At 50.6% G+C, this 20,689-nt stretch overlaps 1 protein-coding gene across 1 annotated transcript; it reads left to right on the top strand.

Annotated features, from left to right (window-relative positions):
- Positions 1 to 3,668: 3,668 nt before the first annotated feature.
- On the top strand, positions 3,669 to 11,454 carry IBA57 (iron-sulfur cluster assembly factor IBA57; the record flags this gene model as incomplete). The annotated part of the gene is made up of 3 exons (XM_084260867.1): positions 3,669 to 3,961; positions 6,595 to 6,941; positions 9,494 to 11,454. The coding sequence occupies 3 exons, from the start codon at positions 3,669 to 3,671 to the stop codon at positions 9,883 to 9,885; spliced, it is 1,032 nt and encodes a 343-aa protein (XP_084116993.1). The 3' UTR covers positions 9,886 to 11,454.
- Positions 11,455 to 20,689: the final 9,235 nt, after the last annotated feature.

Below are 20,689 nucleotides of genomic sequence, written 5' to 3'. Positions count from 1 at the left end.
AGTCCTTGAGGGTGAGAGCCAAGGGCTGTCCTGCTGCCACGGCAGCCAGCACAGCCCGGACACGGCAGGGTTTTGGGCAGTGGGAGAGCAGAGAGCGGAAAGCTGCTGGAGCAAGAGGCTGCTGGCAGCTTGTGCAACTGCCCAGGGGTTGGTGAGAGAATCTCTGTCCTTTCTCACCCTTTCCTCAGCTGTGAGAAGGATTTTGGAGATGCCCTGACATACCTGACTGGGTAAGAGATGTTCCACCAAGGGGGAATTTCAGGCCATGTCCCCTTTGGGGCAGGGCTTAGCCAGAAACATTGAGTCTTTTCAGCCAGCTCTCCTTCCACAAGCACCGCTAGAAAGGGCAAAGCTGGTGGGGGATGATTCAGCATGGAGGGCAAATCCTCTGAGGAGCAGCTGAGGGAGCTGGGGGTGTTCAGCCTGGAGAAGAGAAGGCTGAGGGGAGACCTTATCACTGCCTACATTGACCTGACAGGAGGGTGCAGAGAGGTGGGTGATGGTCGATTCAGCCAGGGGACAGGAAATGGGACAAGGGGAAATGGGCTCAAGCTGCCCCAGGGCAGGGTCAGATCAGATGTGAGGGAAAAGTTCTTCCCTGAAAGAGTTGTGGGGATGTGGAACAGGCTGCCCAGGGTGGGGGCTGAATGTGTTTTAAAAAAGGGTAGATGAGGTGCTCAGGGATATGGTTTAGCACAGGATGGGAATGGGACTTGATGATCTTAAAGGTCTTTTCCAGCCTTGTGATTCTGTGATTCTGTAGGGGTTGGAAGGGGCCTCCAGAGATCATCGGGTCCAACCCCCTGCCAAAGCAGGGTCCCTAGGACAGGTCACACAGGTCGGTGTCCAGATGGGTCTGGAATATCTCCAGAGAAGGAGACTCCACACCCCCTGGGCAGCCTGTCCCAGGGCTCCCTCACCCTCACTGGGAAGAAGTTCTTCTCCATGTTGGTGCAGAACTTCCTGTGCTCCAACTTGAGGCCATTGCCCCTTGTCCTGTCTCCACAGACACTGAAAAGGGGCTGCCCATTTCCCCCTGCATCCCATACTTCAGATATTTATAAACATTAATAAGGTCCCCCCTTAGTCGTCTTCTCTCCAGGTTGAACAGCCCCAGCTCACTCAGCCTTTCCTCACAGGGGAGATGCACCAGACCTTTAATCATCTCTGTAGCCTCCTCTGGACTCTCTCCAGGAGATCCCTGTCTTTTTTATCCCAGGTTGCCCAGAACTGGACACAACACTCTAGGTAGGGCCTGACCAGGGCAGAGTAGAGGGGGATGATCCCCTCCTTTGACCTGCTGGCTATGCTCCTTTTAATGGATCCCATTTGCCTTCTTGGTCCCCAGGTCACTGAACTGTCAGAGCTGCATTTTCTGACCACTGAAATATTTTCATACTACCTGACTCGGTGGCGTAACTCTGTCCTAAGAGGAAAGAAATCCCAGGAAAAAAAAAATGCATAAAAGCTGTAGGAAGTGAAAAGAAACAAGTAAAAGCCCACACTGGCCTCCTCATTCTTTTCCATTCCAACCTTTTTTTTTCCATGCCAGCCTTTCAGATATGAAGGTTTAAATTGGATATTAGGGGGAAGTTTTCTACAGAGAGAGTGGTGAGGGGCTGGAACAGGCTGCCCAGAGAGGGGGTGGGTGCCCCATCCCTGGGGGTGTTCCAGGCCAGGTTGGCTGGGGCCCTGGGCAACCTTGTGTAGCTCCAGGCCTGGAGGTTGGTGTCGCTGCCTGTGGCAGGGGGGTTGGAGCTCTGTGATCCTTGGGGTCCCTCCCAACCCAGACCATTCTATGATTCCATGATATGCTCTGAGGGGCTTCATACAGCACACACAGTGATTTGGAGGCAGCATGGGCATGCTTGGAGAGGGACAGTGAAGGGTGGAATGGCCATTGCCCACCCCAGTGTCTTCCTGGGTGCAGGAGAGACACAGCACTGAGCACACAAGACCCTGGAGTCTCTGCCAACTGTGCTTCCAGATGCGTGACTTTCCCCCTGGTTTCTAGAAGCAAAGCACAGCTCCTGCTCTTGGCACATCCCCAATTCCCTCAGGGGGGAGAGGGGAAAAAACCCAAAACCAGAGCAAGAACTCAGGCTCTGTGTGTCCTCAAGCCCCCTGTTTAGCAGAAGGCAGGTGTCCCCAGGCCCGTTTCTTTACGTGAGGCACAAGCCAGCAGCCGGGCAGAGCCTGTCTGTGCGCCAAGGTCACCTCCAGTCGCATCCGCCGCCTGTTTTCATTTCTCCAGCTGCGGGGCTGTCTGAGCATCGCCTCTGAGCGGGGTCAGTGCTTGGATTTGGGGGTGAACACGCTGTGTCTGTCACCAGCAGCGGGTCTGTTGCCTCACACGCCGGTTTGCACTGAGGTTACAGCCATGTGAGGGAAAGACCATTCCCGCCCGATGGCCGGACGCCCAGTGAAGGGACCGATGAGCCCCTCTGCTCTGGGTTTAGGGTTTGGTGGTGTTGTGGTTTTACCCCAGCTGAGCTGAGATCCACGCAGCTGCCTGCTCTGGAAAGGAAAAGAGGAGGGGAAGAGGGTGGGGGGGATGAAGGAAGGGAAGGGAAAAGGAAGGGGCAAATAACACCCCCAAAACCAAGAAACCAAAAGCCCGTGGGTTGGGATGAGTTTACTAAGATAACAGAAAGATCAAATATAACAATGGCAGCAGGACTTTAGAGCAAAAGATCTATGGAACTGGTGATACAGGATGCAGTTTCTCACCGAACCCACAGCTCAGGCCGTGCCACCCGACTGTCCCCCAAAACCTGTGTCCTGGAGCTGCCCCCCTGCTTCTCCTCCCATCACCCCCCCTTTATACTGAGCAGGACGTGATTGGCATGGAATACTCTCTTTGGTCCGTTTGGGTCACCTGTCCTGGCTTTGTCCCCCCCTTTCTCATGAATAGAGAAATACGAAGAGCTGAGAAAGTCCTTGACTGTCTGACAGCAGCTCAAAACATCAGGGTGTTATCAGCACTGCGTTCATTGTAACTCCCAAACACAGCGTTCCATCCATGAAGTTAACTCCATCCTGACCCAAACCAGGGCAGGTGGGCTTGTGAGGGGGCTCAGCAGTGATGCCCAAACACTCTGACGGCAGCTTGGCTTCGCAGGGGCCGTGAGCCCACCCACGGCAGCCGGTCACAAAGGGCAGGCGCGGCTCCCGGCCCCCTCCAAGCCGCTGCTAAACGCGGGGCTACGCGGGGCCCCCTCAGGGAGGGGAGGGAGACGGCCGCGCTTCCAGCCCCCGGTGCCGCCGCTGGGCGCTGGGCAGGGGGGGTCCCGGGGTGAGGGAGCAGCGGGGCGGGAAGCCGCAGCCCCCGGAGCAGCCCTGCACAGCCCGGGGTAAGGGCTCGGCGGGGCGGGAGGGAGCGCGGGGCTGATGCCCAGCGGCTGCCGAGGGCCCGCACGGCCCTACCGGCTGGAGAGCGGCTTCCCCACCGCGGCACCGACCCCGGGGCGGACCCGCTACCGCCCTCCCCGGGGAGGAGGCGGGGAAGGAGCCGGGCCCGGCCCCGCTGAGAGAGGGCGGGGCGCGCCGAGCCCCCCTCCCCGCCGGCAGGTGGCGCCGTCAGGGCGGACACACACAAGATGGCGGCGGCGGCGGCGGGAGCGGGCGGCGGCGGGTGGTTCTAACGGCCTTCGGCTCTGCCCGCCGCCATGTTGGTGAGGGCGGGAACGGCGGCGGCAACGGCAATGACCCTGTCCGGGTTGCGCCGGTTGTGGCGGGGCGGGAGGAAGGGGGGGGCCGCCGCTTGCTTCCCGCTGGGCCGGGCGCTGCTGGCCGTGCGGGGCGCCGAGGCCGCGGTCTTCCTCCAGGGGCTCCTCACTAATGACGTCACGCGGCTGGTCGCGGGGGGTGGCCCCCCCGCGGCCGCGGGCCTGCCGCGGGCGCTCTACGCGCATGCGCTCAACGTCCAAGGCCGTTGTCTCTACGACCTCATCCTCTACAGGTGAGACCAAGCGGAGGGGAGGGGAGGGGAGGAGCCGGGCGAAACCACTGCCGGGGCGGCGGGGGGGGGGAGGGGGGGTGTAGAGTGGCGTCTTGTAGCCATGGAAACGGGAACGCGCGGGGCCTTGGCGGGCTCGGCGTAAGCCTCCCGGCCCCGCAGGCCCTGCGAGTCGCCGCAGCGGTGCGGGTAGAGCTGGGTGTACCCCAGGGCAGCCCCGCGTCCCTGGGCGGGCTGGCGGCGGTGCGGGACGCGTGGGAGGCTGTGGTGGGCGGGCTGAAGGCCGCCCCCCGCCCCCAGCGCCGCGCTGTCGGCGGGGCAGGGGAGGGGACAGGCGAGGCTGTGGGTCGGGATAAGGACAGGGCAGCGCTCGCCCCTCACAGCCCTGGGAAGAACTGACTCAGCTCAGAAAGGCATTAATTCATCAGCTGTCAAATCAGGGCCGAGCGATGGAAATAAACCCCAAGTCTCTCCCTGCTTCCCAGGTTCAACCCTGCTCCCGGGTTATCTCCCGTCTCCTCCCCCAGTGGCACTGGGGGACGAGGATGGGGTCAGTCCATCAGAGGTGTCTCTGACACTCCTTTCTCCTAGGAGGGAGAGTCCTCACACTCCTCCCCAGCTCCAGTGTGGGGTCCCTCTCATGGCAGACAGGCCTCCAGGAGCTTCTTCAGCATGAGTCCTTCACACAGGCTGCAGTTCTTCACCAGCTGCCCCAGTGCTGGTCCCTTCCCTGAGGTGCAGACCTTCAGGAGCAGACTGCTCTGGTGTGGGTCCTCCACGGGGTCACAGGTTCTGCTAGAAGCTGCCTCCAGCGTGGGCTTCCCAACATATCACAGCCTCCTTCACGTGTTTCCACCTGGTCCACTGTGGGGTCCTCCACAGGTGGGATCTCTACTCCCCATCATCTTAGAATCATAGAGTCATTATGATTGGAAAAGAGCTCCAAGATCACCTAGTCCAACTGTCCCCCTACCACCTCTATTACTCAGTAAACCATGTCCCTAAGTACCTCATCCAACCCTTCCTTGAACAGCCCGAGGGACAGTGACTCCACCACCTCCCTGGGCAACTCATTCCAATGCCCAAAAACTCCTGAGAAGAAATTTCTCCTGATTTCTAACCCAAACCTCCCCTGGCACAACTTGCAGCCATTCCCTCTCACCCTGTCACTGCTTATCTGTGAGAAGAGGCTGACCCCCAGCTCGCCACAACCTCCTTCCATGTAGTTGTAGAGAGCAATAAGGTCTCCCCACGTGCTGCAGGGGTACAGCCTGCCTCACCGTGGTCTTCTTCATGGGCTGCAGGAGAACATCTGCTCTGCAGCATCTCCTACCCCTCCTTCTTCAATGATCCTGGCGCCTGCACACTTGTTTCTTTCACGCCTTCTCATTCCTCTGTCTCAAAAGCTGCTGCTCCTGGGTTGTTCTCTTCCCCCTTGTTAACTCTTAACCCAGAGGTGCTACCACCATCACTGATGGCCTCAGCTGGGGCCAGCGGTGAGTCTGTCTTGGAGCCAGTTGGCATCGGCTCTGTCAGCACAAGGGAAGCTGTTCACAGAAGCCCCCCTGCTAACAAAACCTCACCATGCAAACCAAACACAGACGTGTAGCAACTACACTGTTTAGCACCTAATGGAGGTGTGGTGTCAGTCAAGGAAGATGGGGCTCCTGCAAAGTGCAGACCCACCCGGTCGGGTTGACACTGAGGTGACTAATGGGCAGCACAAGCACAGACGAATGGAGCTTCTCTTTAAGAAGGCCAAGAAGGCCAATGGCATCCTGGCTTGTATCAAAAGCAGTGCGGCCAGTAGGTCTAGGGAGGTGATTGTGCCCCTGTACTGCGCACTGGTGAGGCCACACCTTGAGTACTGGGTCCAGTTCTGGGCCATAAGAAGGACATTGAGGTCCTGGAGCGTGTCCAGAGAAGGGCAGCCAGGCTGGGGAAGGGGCTGGAGGGCAAATCCTATGAGGAGCAGCTGAGGGAGCTGGGGGTGTTCAGCCTGGAGAAGAGAAGGCTGAGGGGAGACCTTATCACCACCTACAACTACCTGAAGGGAGGGTGTAGAGAGGTGGGTGATGGTCTCTTCAGCCAGGTGACCGGAGATAGAACAAGGGGAAATGGGCTCAAGCTGTGCCAGGGCTGGGTCAGATTGGATATTAGAAAAAAATTTTTTACTGAGAGAGTTGTCAGGGCTGGAACAGGCTGCCCAGGGAGGGGGTTGAGTCACCTTCCCTGGATGTGTTCAGAAAAAGGGTAGATGAGGTGCTCAGGGATCTGGTTTAGCACAGGATGGGAATGTTGGACTCGATGATCTTCAAAGGTCTTTTCCAACCCGGTGATTCTGTGATTCTTGCTGAAAGCCACCTCGCTTCAGGTAATCCTGAGTGGAAAGGCCAGACCTCTTTCTGTCCCCGAGAGAGGTGAGGGCAGTATTTGCTCTAAAAGAGTGGAATAGATGACTGAGAAAGTTCAGGTACTTCACTACGGGGAGCTGAGTGCTGCTCTTGTGTGAGCCAGAAGCACTCAGTGAAATTCCCCAGAACTCTGGCGTCGCACCAGGATCAAGATAAAGCTTCTGCCTCTGGTTGGGGGGGGGTGGTTTGGTTTTCTGACCTTGGAGGTGTTACTGTTTTTAGGCTTCATGAGAATCCAGACGAAGAGCCGCACATCCTGTTGGAGTGTGACAGCGGCGTGCTGGAGGCCATACAAAAACATCTGAAACTCTACAAGATCCGGAGGAAAGTAAACATCACCCCTTGCCTTGACCTCTCTTTGTGGGCTGTCATCCCTGGGGAGAGGGCTGGAGGCATGGAGGGTTCCCTCACTCAACGTGGAGACCGGGGCCTGGTTTTAACTCCTGACCCCAGAGCAGAAGTTATGGGCTGGAGACTGATTACAAAGAAAGGAGCAAATCTATCAGAGATTATCCCTGGAAGTCATATTGGGAATATTGAAGATTACCACAGGCACAGGTATAAACAAGGTAATCGTATACTCTCTGTCGCTGGATTTGGGGAAATTTATGTGTTATTACAGTTTCAGCTTATTGTCAGAGTCCATGTGGTGACACAAGACAGAGGAATAAATTACAAAAGCTGTGTTGGCATGTCTTGTTAGTAAGTGTGGGTATTGTTTGCTACTTTGAGGATAAAAGCAATCTAGGAGTTCCAAGCTTTTCTGCAGAGAAGGACCTGGGGGTCCTGGTGGGTGACAGGTTGGCCATGAGCCAGCAGTGTGCCCTGGGGGCTGAGAGAGCCAATGGGATCCTGGGGGGCATCAGTAGGAGTGTGGCCAGAAGGTCAAAGGGGGGATCCCCTCCTCTACTCTGCCCTGGTCAGGCCCCACCTGGAGTGTTGTGTCCAGTTCTGGGCTCCCTGGGATCAAAAAGCCAGGGATCTCCTGGAGAGAGTCCAGAGGAGGCTATGGAGATGCTGAAAGGCCTGGAGCATCTCCCCTGTGAGGAAAGGCTGAGGGAGCTGGGGCTGTTCAGCCTGGAGAAAATAAGACTAAGGGGGAACCTTATTAATGTTTATAAATATCTTAAGTATGGGATGCAGGGGGAAATGGGCAGCCCCTTTTCAGTGTCTGTGGGGACAGAACAAGGGGCAATGGCTGCAAGTTGGAGCACAGGAAGTTCTGCACCAACATGGGGAAGAACTTTTCCCCAGTGAGGGTGAGGGAGCCCTGGGACAGGCTGCCCAGGGGGTGTGGAGTCTCCATCTCTGGAGATATTCCAGCCCCATCTGGATGCCGACCTGTGTGACCTGTCCTAGGGACCCTGCTTTGGCAGGGGGGTTGGACCCGATGATCTTTGGAGGCCCCTTCCAACCCCTGTGATTCTGTGATCCCATCTGCAGCAGAATCGATATCTGGGTGCTGTTTCCTATTCAGGTTACAGGACAGTGGGTCAGGAACACCGAGAGCAAAAGAAACCCAAGATTATTGATTTTTCTTAGAGGGGACATTTCAGAGGTTTGAGTCATTTTGCTTATTTTGGGATTATGTGCAGCCTGTCTGTTTTCCTTGTTGCTAAGGAAGGAAAAGGAAACACCCTGACTGACTTTCCTAAAAATGTATGACTGGTTTCACAGTGAACTCAGAGGCCAAGGGGTGGATGATTGATTTGAGAGGGAATTTGGTCCTGGGAGGCCCTGTGCCTGCTCAGAGCTCCCATTGATTTTGCTGTGTCTGCACAGAAACCAGATTAAATTGATTGGCAGACTGAAAGGTGATGGAAAAGCAAGCTGTTAGTGGGTCAGACTGGGCTGGATGGTGGTAGCCTGCCACCTCTGTGAAACACCAGTCCTCCTGTGCCTGAAAGCAGGGTGCAATGTTCTGCCTCAAAAAAAAACCAACCCCCAAACCTATTTTTGTATCATTGGTCACAAAAAGAGCAACTGCTCATACAGACATGCAGTGTTTGGGCTCTAACAAAGACAGTTGGCCAACTGGGGTTCTCTGTCTCTGAAGAAAATAACTCTTCCTGACCCCTGTGGGGTGTGGGTGAGGAAAACTGTGGCGTTACACAGAATCACAGAATCACAGAATCGTAGGGGTTGGAAGGGACCTCCAGAGATCATCGGGTCCAACCCCCCTGCCAAAGCAGCTCCCCAGTTCATATTGCACAGGTCGGTGTCCAGACAGGTCTTGAGTATCTCCAGAGAAGGAGACTCCACACCCCCTGGGCAGCCTGTCCCAGGGCTCCCTCACCCTCACTGTGTAAAAGTTCTTCCACATGTTGGTGTGGAACTTCTTGTGCTCCAACTTGCAGCCATTGCCCCTTGTCCTGTCCCCACAGACACTGAAAAGGGGCTGCCCATTTCCCCCTGCATCCCATACTTAAGGTATTTATAAACATTGATTAGGTCCCCCCCTTAGTCTTCTTTTCTCCAGGCTGAACAGCCCCAGCTCACTCAGCCTTTCCTCACAGGGGAGATGCTCCAGGCCCTTAATCATCTCTGTCCCTCCTCTGGACTCTCTCCAGGAGATCCCTGTCTATTTTATCCCAGGGAGCCCGGAACTGGACACAACACTTCAGGTGGGGCCTGACCAGGGCAGAGCAGAGGGGGAGGATCCCCTCATTTGACCTGCTGGCCACACTCTTCCTGATGCCCCCCAGGATCCCATTGTCTCTCTCAGCCCCCAGGGCACACTGCTGGCTCATGGCCACCCTGTCACCCACTAGGACCCCCAGGTCCTTCTCTGCAGAGCTCTTCTCCAGCAGTACGTTGATGCCTTTGTATGGGAGACTGTGTCATTCCAGCTGCTTTGAGTTTCCACCAGTATGGTTGGGAAGTGCTGTAAGCTTAATGAACTCAGGCTCTTGTGCAGTTCTCTGTTTACTTCCAAGAGCAAACATCATTGATGGCCAACGATTTCACTCGGGATCAAGCCAGAGTACAGGGAAGTTCATTATTTCACGCTGCTGCTTAAGGGTTCTCTCAGTTTTAGGGCTCCCAGGGGAAGCGTATCCCAGAAACCTTAAATAACACAGATCTCACCTCATTTATCTGACCGTTTTACTTTTTCCCCTAGGAATTCCTGAAGGTGTGAAAGATCTCCCTCCCGGAGTAGCCCTCCCACTGGAGTCAAACCTGGCCTACATGAACGGCATCAGCTTTACCAAAGGCTGTTACATCGGGCAGGAGCTGACAGCCCGGACTCACCACATGGGTGTCATTCGCAAACGTCTGCTGCCGGTCCAGTTGCCAGCTCCTCTTCCCAGGGACAGCCTTCCTGAGGGTGCTGAGGTCTTAACTGAATCAGGGAAGTCAGCAGGCAAATTCCGGGCTGGAGGAGGTGAACTCGGTATAGCTTTGCTGAGATTAGCCAATATAAACGAACCACTCTGCCTAAATATAGCCGGTGAGAAAGTGAAGCTCACTGCAAGTATACCTGAGTGGTGGCCAAAACCTGCTGGTAAATAAATGAGGAACCACCACTTTCACGTTTGCCTTATTGGGAATATATTTTGTGTGATAAATTTGGGAAGGGGACTCTGCCTTCAGCTGTTGTTCGGGGTGTTGGATGGGGGCAGCAGCGTAACAGGATTCCTCAAACTGTGACTAAAGAGCAAGAACCCAAACCAGCACTGGGTCTCTGAGGACAGCATAACCTGTTAGGTGTTGTGGAGAAGCATGTGCCACATAGGCAGGGGAGTGCACCTTTTCCTGAGGGTACCCTGTATTTATTTAGGGGGTGACACGTGCTGTCGGTTTGGAGTCCTGCTGAGTTTTCAGTCCACCACTCGCTCCACATAGGGCATGGTGTGTGATCAGACTGGAGCAGGAGTTTCCCTGTTGTATGTACTGACAGTTTCTGTGCAGAATACCCACTCTGTAGTATCCCAGTGTGGGGGGTTTGTTCATGCAAAGCATGCTGCACATATCATGCCTAAAACTCAGGCTAAAGTGTTCATATCAAATTACTCCTTGTGTTAAGCTCCTCCTTAAATTTGCTGGCTCTTGTGGGTATTTTTTTCCCCCTAGCCCTGCTAATTGTGTTCAGGAAGAGGAATACCCTGTACTCCATGCTTCAGAGCTTGACTTCAGGGAGTCGTTATTCCTGGTGGGGAGATAGCTCCCCAATATCCCAGTCCCATTCCCTGCTTCAGTGCCGGCAGAGGGAGCACAGCCAGCAGCAGCCAGCTCCTGAGTTTGCTCCTGACCTGGGTCATTCATGCTTCCTTTGCTCAAACAATCGTTTCAGAGAGCAAACAGAGATTTTTACAGAATTTAAGCAGGCTGGTGCATGCTCTGGGGTGGCTGTGGTATTGGCGTCCTGCTGCTCGGCAGGATATTCTCTTTCCAGAAGCACATGCTCTCCAGTTGCCTAACAAGAGCTGAGGGGTGGATTTTTTTTTTGGTATCTCTATCTTTGCAGAAAAATCAGAAAAAAATCATACTTTCCTGCAGCCTTTAGTTTCCTCACTCCCACCTCAAAGCTGGTGAAGGGATGGTGTGTCCCCACCTCAGACCTTTGCTCCTTCCCTCAGCATTAAGCATCTTGCTTGTTCTGAGAGCTCTGTACCCCTCCTACAAAAAAAGCCTGTCCTCACTGACATCCTCTCCATCCACCATTCCCTGAAGGTTTTCTGAGCAGCCCAGTTTCTTTGCTGCCTGTTTCTGGCTCCTGCTGCTCTTCTGGCTTTGCACTTTACCTTGTTTCTGCAGTCAGTGTGTTTGCTGCCCCCAAAGCCAACCAGCTGTGTGCCTGCTAACCCTCTCAACCCATGGTAACTTAGAGGACCCCTATGTATTTTTAATAAATCAATTTTGTGCCCAGCTTTGGACTGGTGTGTGTGCAGAAGGGCACGATGAAATAAGCAGGCAAGATCCCACACAGACCAAAAACCCCAAAGTTCTTGCATTAATATTTCTCACAAAACCCATCCAAAGCACGTTCTGCCAATGTTTTGGTGTCACCGTTACTGTGAAAGGAATTTATCTGTGAAATGTGCTCATACTGATTAAAACTCTTTATGCTTTGCTGTGAAATGAGTCTGTGGAACCTCTTGTGAAAAGCTTACTGCGTCGGTAACTTAAATGTGACTTGTCTGAAAGAGACATTGCCTCTTATTTCCCTAGATACGCAAGAGAATATGTATTTTAATGCTGTTTGTCACTCCTTTGTCAGGTTTCAGGCTGTTAAACAAAGGTCTTTCTGCTGGAAAAAACCCCGAATGAAACGGCATCGCTTTCACCCTTTCTGGCTTCTCCGAGTATGACAAAGGCGAGACTGTGCTGCCTGTGTTGATGCCGCTCTTCCTCTCAGCCACCCCTTGTGCAAAACCTCCTCAGAAGGGTTATATTGTTCTGGTATCCTGAATAAACACCACGGGTTTGGGGTTGGGTTTTTTGCTGTTAGGGAAGCCCTGTGTCTCTTTTCCTGGCACACACATGCGTCTCTTTTGTCTTAACACGTTTGAAAGGCTTTTCTGTTGCCACCAGCTGCAGCTTACCAATGTGGGTGCTCAGGCACAAAATACACACGCAGGTTGGTTTCTTTCCAAGGTGCCAGGTCATTTCTGGAAGTGAAGTTATGATTTCTCTGGCAGAAATGGAAGAGGGCACTAATCCCAACCTACTTTTACTCTCCCTCATGCCATGCTCCATCATTAATGGTTTTACCAGTGTGAGTTTGGGCTGGAAGGCCGGGCTGTGGGCTGTGTAGGTGCAGGGTTGGTTTTGCTGTGGTGTTTGCCTCACTGATGGTCTGTGAGGGGACAAATCTCCTTCAGCCGAGGTGGGGTTGAGTGAAGTGGGCTCCGTCTGCCCGAAAGGCTGAATAACCACCCGGTTCGTGTCAGCCAAAGGGCTGAAACCTCAGTGGCACTTACAAAGCTGATTTCTGTGGGGAAAAAAATAAACACTGAGGGGAAAAACCACAGCACCAGGCCCACACGGCCCCTCCACCGCTCCGGGGAAGGAAACGATGCATTTATGCCACAATTCTGTCAGGTTTCTGTGCTTTCCTCAGCGTGGGCCGAGCACGGCGGCTGAGAGGAACTGCTGGGTAACCTGCTCAGGTGCCTTACTCAGGCTAAACACGGCTGGGAAATGAGGTCCCCGCTCGCCAAGGGGCCAACCCGATCCCTATTTTCGGCGTGTTCCCGCTCACTGCCTCAGTTTCCCCTTCTCCCCTTCAGGTTCCCCTCGCTCTCCCCTCTCCGCCATGGTTCACCCCTCCCTTCCCAGCTCCCCCCATTCCCCCCGCGCAGTGGTTTCTCCCACCCCCGGCGCTGTGACCCCCCTCACTACCCGCCCTTCCCGCTCCGGCTGGCGCGCGGCGCGGGCGGGAAAGAGTGGGAGGGGGGGCGCTCGCTCCCGCCTTCTCCCGCTCGCTGCGCGACCGTTGGCGCTGCGGTAACGGCCCGTCACGGCGTGAGGCGAGCGGGAGGATAAAATGGTGGCGGGTAGCGCCCAGCCTCTGGCCCTTCGGCCTGGTGAGGCTTCCCGGGCAGAGGTGAGGTGTCAGCGCTGCTTCTCCCCCTCCACACCCCTCCTTCACCACCACCCAGCACTAGAGAGGGGGGGTGAGCGGCGCGGAGGGGAGGTTGCGAGGCGCTTCGCTCCTGTGAGGGGAGAAGCAGGTTCCTGCCCTGTGAGGAGCGGCGGCGGGTCCGTTGGGGCTCCCTCAGAGGGAGGGGAACCTCTGAGGGGCTGCTGGCGGAGCAGAATGGCGTAAATAAAGGACGTCACTGCGAAAGTACAAGGCTGTCTTCCCCTTGCCTGTCGTGTGTGCTCTTGTCAGAGGTCTGTGCGCGCCTGGAAGTTAAAGAGCCGTGAGCGGTGTCGATACACCAGCAACGGGTGATGTTTCTGCACGGAGGGAGCAGTGAAGTAAGCGAGTGTTATAGCCTGAAATCCCCGTAGGGTAAGGCAGCTTTCTGAGGCCGTGGAGAGAAGGACGATGAAATGTTTGGTTTCAGGAAAGAAGAAATTGGTTTTCTTTTTGCCCTTTGGTTTTCTTTTTGCCTTTTTATTTTCTCTGATTTTTTTTTTCCCTGGAAGCAAAGCTTGATTTCATATTTATGTGGGATTTTTTTGTTTTGCCATACTAAAAAATGACAAAAGCTCTTTCAGTGTGGTGATGGATCTGTAAGAATGACTTCCAATACCCAAGTCTACTCTATAAACACTTCGATCTGCTGTTTAAAATGCAGCACTGAATGAATGTAGACTGCTATAGCCAGGGTGGTGTCAGGAGGTTCTGTGTGTGCACCTTCACACTGGGTTACTTGATATTAAAGAGTCCTTACAGATACTTCTAGATTAATTACTGTTTTGAGGAGTTTACCTGCTGGTAATACATTGGTGAAAGCTTTGAAATCTTCAGAGAGTATCAAAGTACTTCATATATGAGTGAGGTAAATACAGTGTATTCTTCACAGCCTGTGGTGGGCCTGCTTTTCCCTCAGGAAAAGGCTTTCTCTACCCTTTTCAGTGCAGGGGAATTTAGGAGCTTTGGCCCCCTTGTTAGCACCCATAGCTGCTGAAGCCACGCTGTTCATGTGCACATGGAGCACTTTGCATGTTACTTTGAGAGGAGTGTGTAGCTACTACAGCTTCCATCTGCTTAATAAGAATATTGTTGGGGCCAGTTTCTGCTGGAGACACGCTACCTTTTGACTTCAAACTGTTCTCTCAACTGTTGGCCTGTGTGGTATATTACGCAGGCTCTTGGTCCTTCAGGAAAGGCTGTCTTGTTTGTCTGTAACACGCTGTTCTCAAGCTAGTGGGAATAATTTATGCCTAAACTTTTCTGTGGATTTGTGTCTGGATTTTCTCTCCTTCCTTCTGTCTGGTCCAGGCCAAATGAGTGTGAAGTGCTGCTGTTGGACTTAATTTTAAGCTATTGGGGTCTACTTTTAACTTTAAGCTATTGGGATTTACTTGTATTGCTAAAATTACTACATATAGCTAAGTATTGTGGTGCCATACCACTAGAAACATGGGGTTTCTCTATTTTTATTAATCCCTAGTCAGAGCATGGCTTTAAATTTTCATATTTTTTTTATTTAATTAAAACACTTAGGTTCAGTGTGTGCTGTTGGCATCACTGGTGCAAATATTCTTACTCCAAAAAAACCTAAATGTGGAATTAATGGGTATAGAAGCTCCCTGTGTCACGTTTATGTGTGTTGTCATTCTGAAATTGTGCTTACACCAGACAGCTGGAGAAGCAGGAGGAGGACAGTCATGGACTCTGAATGCCAGTACAGCTTTGTGGAGAGAAAGTGGAGGGATGATAACAATAATGTAAACGAGGGCTGAGGTTTTTAGGGAGCGGTGGCCTCATTTCCTATTTACTGCTGTGTCAGAAAAGCTATATGGAGTGCACTTAAATAATATTTAGGGAAGGTGACGTGGCACTCTGCAGTGTATTTTAGCGGTGCTTTCATTGGAAGTCGTACAGCAATAATGGTGAGGGAAGGATTGTGTAGAACATGATAATATTACTAGGACTTAGTGAACATGCCTTGGGAACAGAAGAAAACTTGGGAGAAAGCTGATGGGTTTTTCCACCTCACTTTTGTCTGTATCTTTTCTCTGAAATCTGCCTGCATTAAGTTATTGAAGAATTTAAATGTTTTTCTGATTTCTACTGTAGTATTTCTAGCTGTCACAGAATACAAAAAGATGCTTGTAAGATAGATTTTTGGGTCAGTCTGGTTGTTCAAGGTTAATAAGGTACATTTTTACATTTGCCATGCTGAGAGAGATTTGGGGGTCTTGGTTGACAGAAAGTTACCCACGAGCCAGCAGTGTGCCCAGGCAGCCAGGAGGGCCAACTGTACCCTGGGGCCATCAAGCATGTCATGGCCAGCTGATCCAAAGAGGGGACAGTCCTGCTCTGCACTGTGCTGGGGCAGCCTCACCTCAAGTACTAGGTGCAGTTTTGGGCACCACAGTACAAGAGGGACATAACAGTATTGAAGAGTGTCCAGAGGGAGGGCACTGAGGATGGGGAAGGCTCCGGAGGGGAAGTGTTATGAGGAGAGGCTGAAGTCCCTTGTTTTTTTTTCAGCTTGGAGAAGAGGAGGCTGAGGGGAGACCTCATGGCAGTCTGTGGCTTCCTGGCAGGTGCTGATCTCCTCTCTTTGGGTACCAGGGATAGAACCTGAGGGAACAGCATGAAGCTGAGACAGGGGAGGTTTAGGCTGGATGACAGGAAGAGGTTCTGTACTGGGAGGGGGGTCAGGCGCTGGCACAGGCTCCCCAGGGAAGGGGTCACAGCCCTGAGCTGGGCCGAGGGCAAGAAGCATCTGGACGGTGCCCTCAGTGCCCTGATCTGACTTGGCTGGGCCTGTGTGGAGCCAGGAGTTGGGCTTGATGGTCCTTATGGGTCCCTTCCAACTCATGAGATTCTGGGATTCTATGAATCTGTGAACTCAGTTGACTTAAAGTGTATTCTGGAGGATATCTTGAGCTTTTTTGGAAAAAAATATAATAGGAACTTGTTAGCACTCATCTTTTTTTCTAGTATTGAGACTTATGTAATAATAGTTGGCTAATGATGAACTACATGTCCCAGCTGCTGAACTGTAATATATTATGCCTGTGTTTTTTCTTCAAAAAAGATGAAAATGTCTCTGCTCCACCATCTCTGAATTTCTTAATTTGCTTATATTTCTTCATTCCTGTAACATTAAACACGTGATTATGTGAGGGAAGGATCAGTGTTCATCTGTCTGAGTTAAGGCCAAGATTTGTGGGGAAGTAATGACTTCATGGAAGTACAATGTGTAAAAGGTGATAAAATGTAACTGTCAACAAGGTGTTTGACTGAAACTGGGGAGAATCTAAGTCAGGTACAGCACTCTAGAATGAAAGAAAGCCTTTAACTAAGATACCCTTTATTTTTAATTCTTGTTACAGGGTTTGACTTGTTCACACTACAGGTCTTTCATAGCTACCTAGCTGGGGTAAGCCAAATGATACCTTTCTGTGGAGAGATAGGAACAAGTGTGGCAGGACCATCATCACTACTGTCCAAAAAACAACCCCAACAAAATAAACAATTCCAGTGAATTAATTTTTCATGTAGAGTCACCAAAACCCCAGAGGTACAAGTGACAATGAACTTAAGAACTCTTGTACTGTTAAATACGGTGTTGCTACACATATATTGTATCTTATACGTGTATTATAGTGATTAAAATTTCCTCACTTGGCCATGCTTCCTGATTAAAGCTTAAATGGTTTTGGAACTTTATGGTCACCTGGGAGTAATTAGAAATTACTTCTTGTGTGGGAAGCAGAAGGTGTGTTTCCAAACCTCCTACACATTTTTTTTTTTCTTCTTTCCCATCTGAGGAGCATGTTCTGGCTCAATAAGGGATCCCAGCTGTGTTTCTCAGGCAGTCCCTGTAACCCTCTGTGTGAAGGAGACAGCTCCTACAGCTGAGAGTCGTAGTCCTGGACCCGTACCTTGTAGCCATTGCACAAGAGTGGAAAGACTACAATTCCCATAGTACTTCCACATACTGGTACTCTAGTGACATCAGACATTACATGGCTGAGACTGGTTGTAAAGCAAGAAGACTAAAAATGTAAGCTTGGTGTTTCTTTCACTTCTGTAGCAGGGCCTTTGGCAGTGTGAAATCTTTGCTTACTAGGGGAGGATTTTAGATGCTGCAGAGGTATTTGAAAGGGTGTGTTATCTAAAGAAAACACGAGGTGACATTTAAGGGCAAGCAATTTGTACTGTTTCGTGTAGTGGTGGTGCAGCTCAGACTCCTCTGTCTAGGAATAGCCGTGTGGAGTACTTGCTTAAAGCCAGCGCTGCTACTTTGTCTCGAGGGGCCGTTTCCTTGCCCACAGCCCGAAATCTGCGTGCTGCTTCTTGCTTTTTTTTTGTCCTGCAGCTTCCAGGGGTGGAGGAGAGACGCTGTCCATAGCCTGGCAACAGTTTCCGTGCGCTATAGTAACTGAGGTGTGCCGCGTGCGTCCCATGGCAGCGATGTTAGGGCAGGTAAAGGAGGTGAGCGGCCGGCGCGCCGCTTCAGCACCCTGTGTGCTACGCCACCGGACTTGAAAGCACGGGGATCAGCTGCTGCTGCAGTGCTCTAGTGTGTACAACCGGTAGGTTTGAGTGCCTGGGATGCCTTTGCTTACCCAGTGGCCTGTGTCGGTGGGAGGAATGCAGGCGGGGAATGGCTGGTGGTAACATCTGTGCACGTTTGTGTCGGTGGAAGCCAGTTCTCACAGTGGGATGAGGTTTATGTGGGGTTTGTTGTTCAGGAGAGCTGCTAGGTGCCTGATTGTGATACTGGTATTTTAGGAAGCTGGAAAACAATCCAGCAAAGTGATTTCCGTAGTGTAATATATGTTTAGATCGCTGTAGTGCTGTGTTTGAAAGTAAGTAAGTGTGATGACTTATTTGTGACAGTGCCTTTCCAGTGATTGCATATTGGGAGCAACTGACAAAAAACATAATTCTCTCAGTGTTGACCACCAGAGCCTCCTGATAGGGATGATGATGAGATTTATGAAGTGGTTGGCAAACTGAGGGATACTTGCTGCCATCCTTTCTCTGACAAATGTAATAACTTCTCCAGCAGGTAATAGCTCCCCTTTTGTTTCTCTTTAGAAAGAGTTTAGAACTGTTTAATGGCCTTGTGGCAGTGTTTGCTCAAGTCTGCAATCTTGAGGACATCTGCTTAGTACTTAAGTTTCATAAAGTGAGGAGCTGGTCAAGTGGAAAAAGAAGCTTTGTATCTAGTTGTGGTAGTCTAATGAAACTGAGATAGATGTCTATATTACAGTATATAATGTATGCAGAGCCTTGTGCAGCTGATTAGAAATATTCTATTTGGTCACCAGTGCCAGTTTGTACCTTCAAAGAGTAGTTTTTTACACATTCAGTGATGGATAATTTCAGTGTTTTAATGTTTGTTTAAAAGTAAAGTATATTTGGAAAGACATATTGATTTAGTGAAATTTAAACTGTGCTGCATTATCCATCTGTCAAAGTAAATCTGGGAAAAAAATTTTGCAACTTCAGTTAGCATTTTATATTCCTAAACACAAAGGTTTGTTCTGCGAGGATGTTAATGCAAATAATCCTGTTCTATAGCAACGTGTCTTTGAAAGGACATAGTGCATTTAACCTGCCTTTGGATTAGTTGACTCTAAAGTGAGTGGAAGTTCACTTTAGAACTCCCTACCTGTTTGTTTAATAGTCCCTTGTGTTGCCCTGCTCTACCAGGAGATAATGGAGCGTGGCAAGAATTGTAAGTGAAGGTGAATATGTAGAGGTAGCTGGTGTTAAGGTCCCTTATATTTCCGCAGAGCCTGCAGTGCTCTTGAATGATGTTATTCTACTACTTGACTGTGTATTCGCTGACTAGTAGTTTAGGCAGCTTAGTGACAGACTCATTAAAGTAGCTGCCTTTTGCCACCTTCATAAAACTTTCTCTTACTAGTCCCACGCTTGAACTTTTGGATAATGATGTGTTGCAGCTGAGTTGTGTTCCTTGTCTTTAAAACTGTCCACTTGATGTCAATATCTCATGAAGGTTGTTTTTATATTTTTAAATTGGGAATTAGGGTCTTAAGAGCTTTTACATGCTAAAAAACATGCCCTGAAACTCCATGCTAAGGGGAAGAGGCTTCAGTTGTTTTTGCATGCAAAAGTACTTGGAAATAGTAGGGGTGCAGTGTTCAAAATACTTGTGGCTTTGGGCCATGGTCAGAGTTTCTAGAATTATAAACATTAAGAACAAAGTCAGCAACTTCTCAGTAGTTTAAATGAATTGTAGGTCAGGGCTTTGTTTCTAAGCTACCTGCTGGCAGATTATTCCTGATTTCTTTTTTCAAATTATTAAAACAAGAATTGCAGTACGTGGGGAGTTTACAAATTCAAATTTCTGAAATTACTGACTTCAGGAATGCTGAAGTTACAATAATTCCATATGTGTAGCCACAGTTATTGGTGGATAAACCTGTATCAGGTGGCTTCCCAAGTGCATATGCTTTATTTGTTGTCATTGACACTCTACGTTTTAATATAAATGTTACAGAAATGGTCTGTGTTTTTGCAGTGTTTTTGGTTTTTAGCTGAGGAAGCGCACAGAGGTACTGGCAGACTGTTTCAGGGCTAATGTTTCATAAAGGCCAAATTGAGGGACAAGTTTGAATCTCTTCTCCCAATAAACGTTCTGCCAGGTAGCTTTGTAAAGCAGATAGGCTTTAAATATAAACAGACTTCAGACAAGTATATTAGAGAAGTGTGGGTCTTTAGACTTAACAGCAGTTTTCCCATGTAGCCTGATTCTGGAACTTGTAAACCCTCAGGTAGTGTAGGTGGAAGACTTTAGGCTTTCCTCGTGATCTCCCTATAATGTTAAGATATTTTAAATATTATTTTTCTGGAGGATTAGATATACTGTAGCATACAGAGCTGCAAAATCTGTGACTTGGCTACTCTTCCATGATGGCATCAGTACATGTACATGTGCACACTGCATCTCTCTAGAAGTGAGAGAGATGCAGTGTGCACATGTACATGTATCACCACATGAGGTGGTGATACAACTGTTTGTATCACTGAAAAGCAGGCATTCAGATCAGCAAAATCCAGATTAATCAGTGAGGAATATTTCAAAGCTAAATGTCATATTTACTATGGCTTCTGCTTGATCAGTGCAAGGCAGCTGTTCAAAGTGTGTGTGTGTACATATATTGACAGGGAAAACATTGTCCCTGTCTTCACCAAGGGACAGGATACATGGGGGCAGAAGGCACCAAAATTAGTATGTGCTGAGGGGCCTTACTATTTTCAGGGCTTTATTTCAAGTTTCTAACATTAATTTAAAGTGTTGATGGGAAGACAAGTGGACATTGCACTTCTAAGAAAGACCAGTGGGGCTGCTGCTTTTGGGATATGGAATGATTAATGTTATTGAGGAGTCTGTCATTCTTCTGGTAAGCTTTGAGCTACCCATCAAATTCAGTGAGAGGTGGATAAATGTCTCTGTGATAATGAGTTTCTGTGAATGCCATGGAAGTTGACAGCCTGACAGAGGAGACATCCAGATTAGTGTCCTTGTGGAGAAAGGCTTTCATGTGATTTCAGGCATTTGGTGTGCCCTGCTTACCCAGCCACACAGCAGTGGGCTCTTAGCTGGTTGCCATTAGGACAAGTAGGGAGGGGCTGGGAACACTGAGAGGATGCAGAGGGGAAACTGCTGCTGTTATGGTGAGCAGGGAACAAGGCATGAATGTG

This window comes from Gallinula chloropus (assembly GCF_964237585.1).
Source record: "Gallinula chloropus genome assembly, chromosome: 2".
NCBI lineage: Eukaryota > Metazoa > Chordata > Aves > Gruiformes > Rallidae > Gallinula > Gallinula chloropus.
Note: the sequence above shows the minus strand (reverse complement) of the source record. Positions and strands in the feature narration are given on the sequence as shown.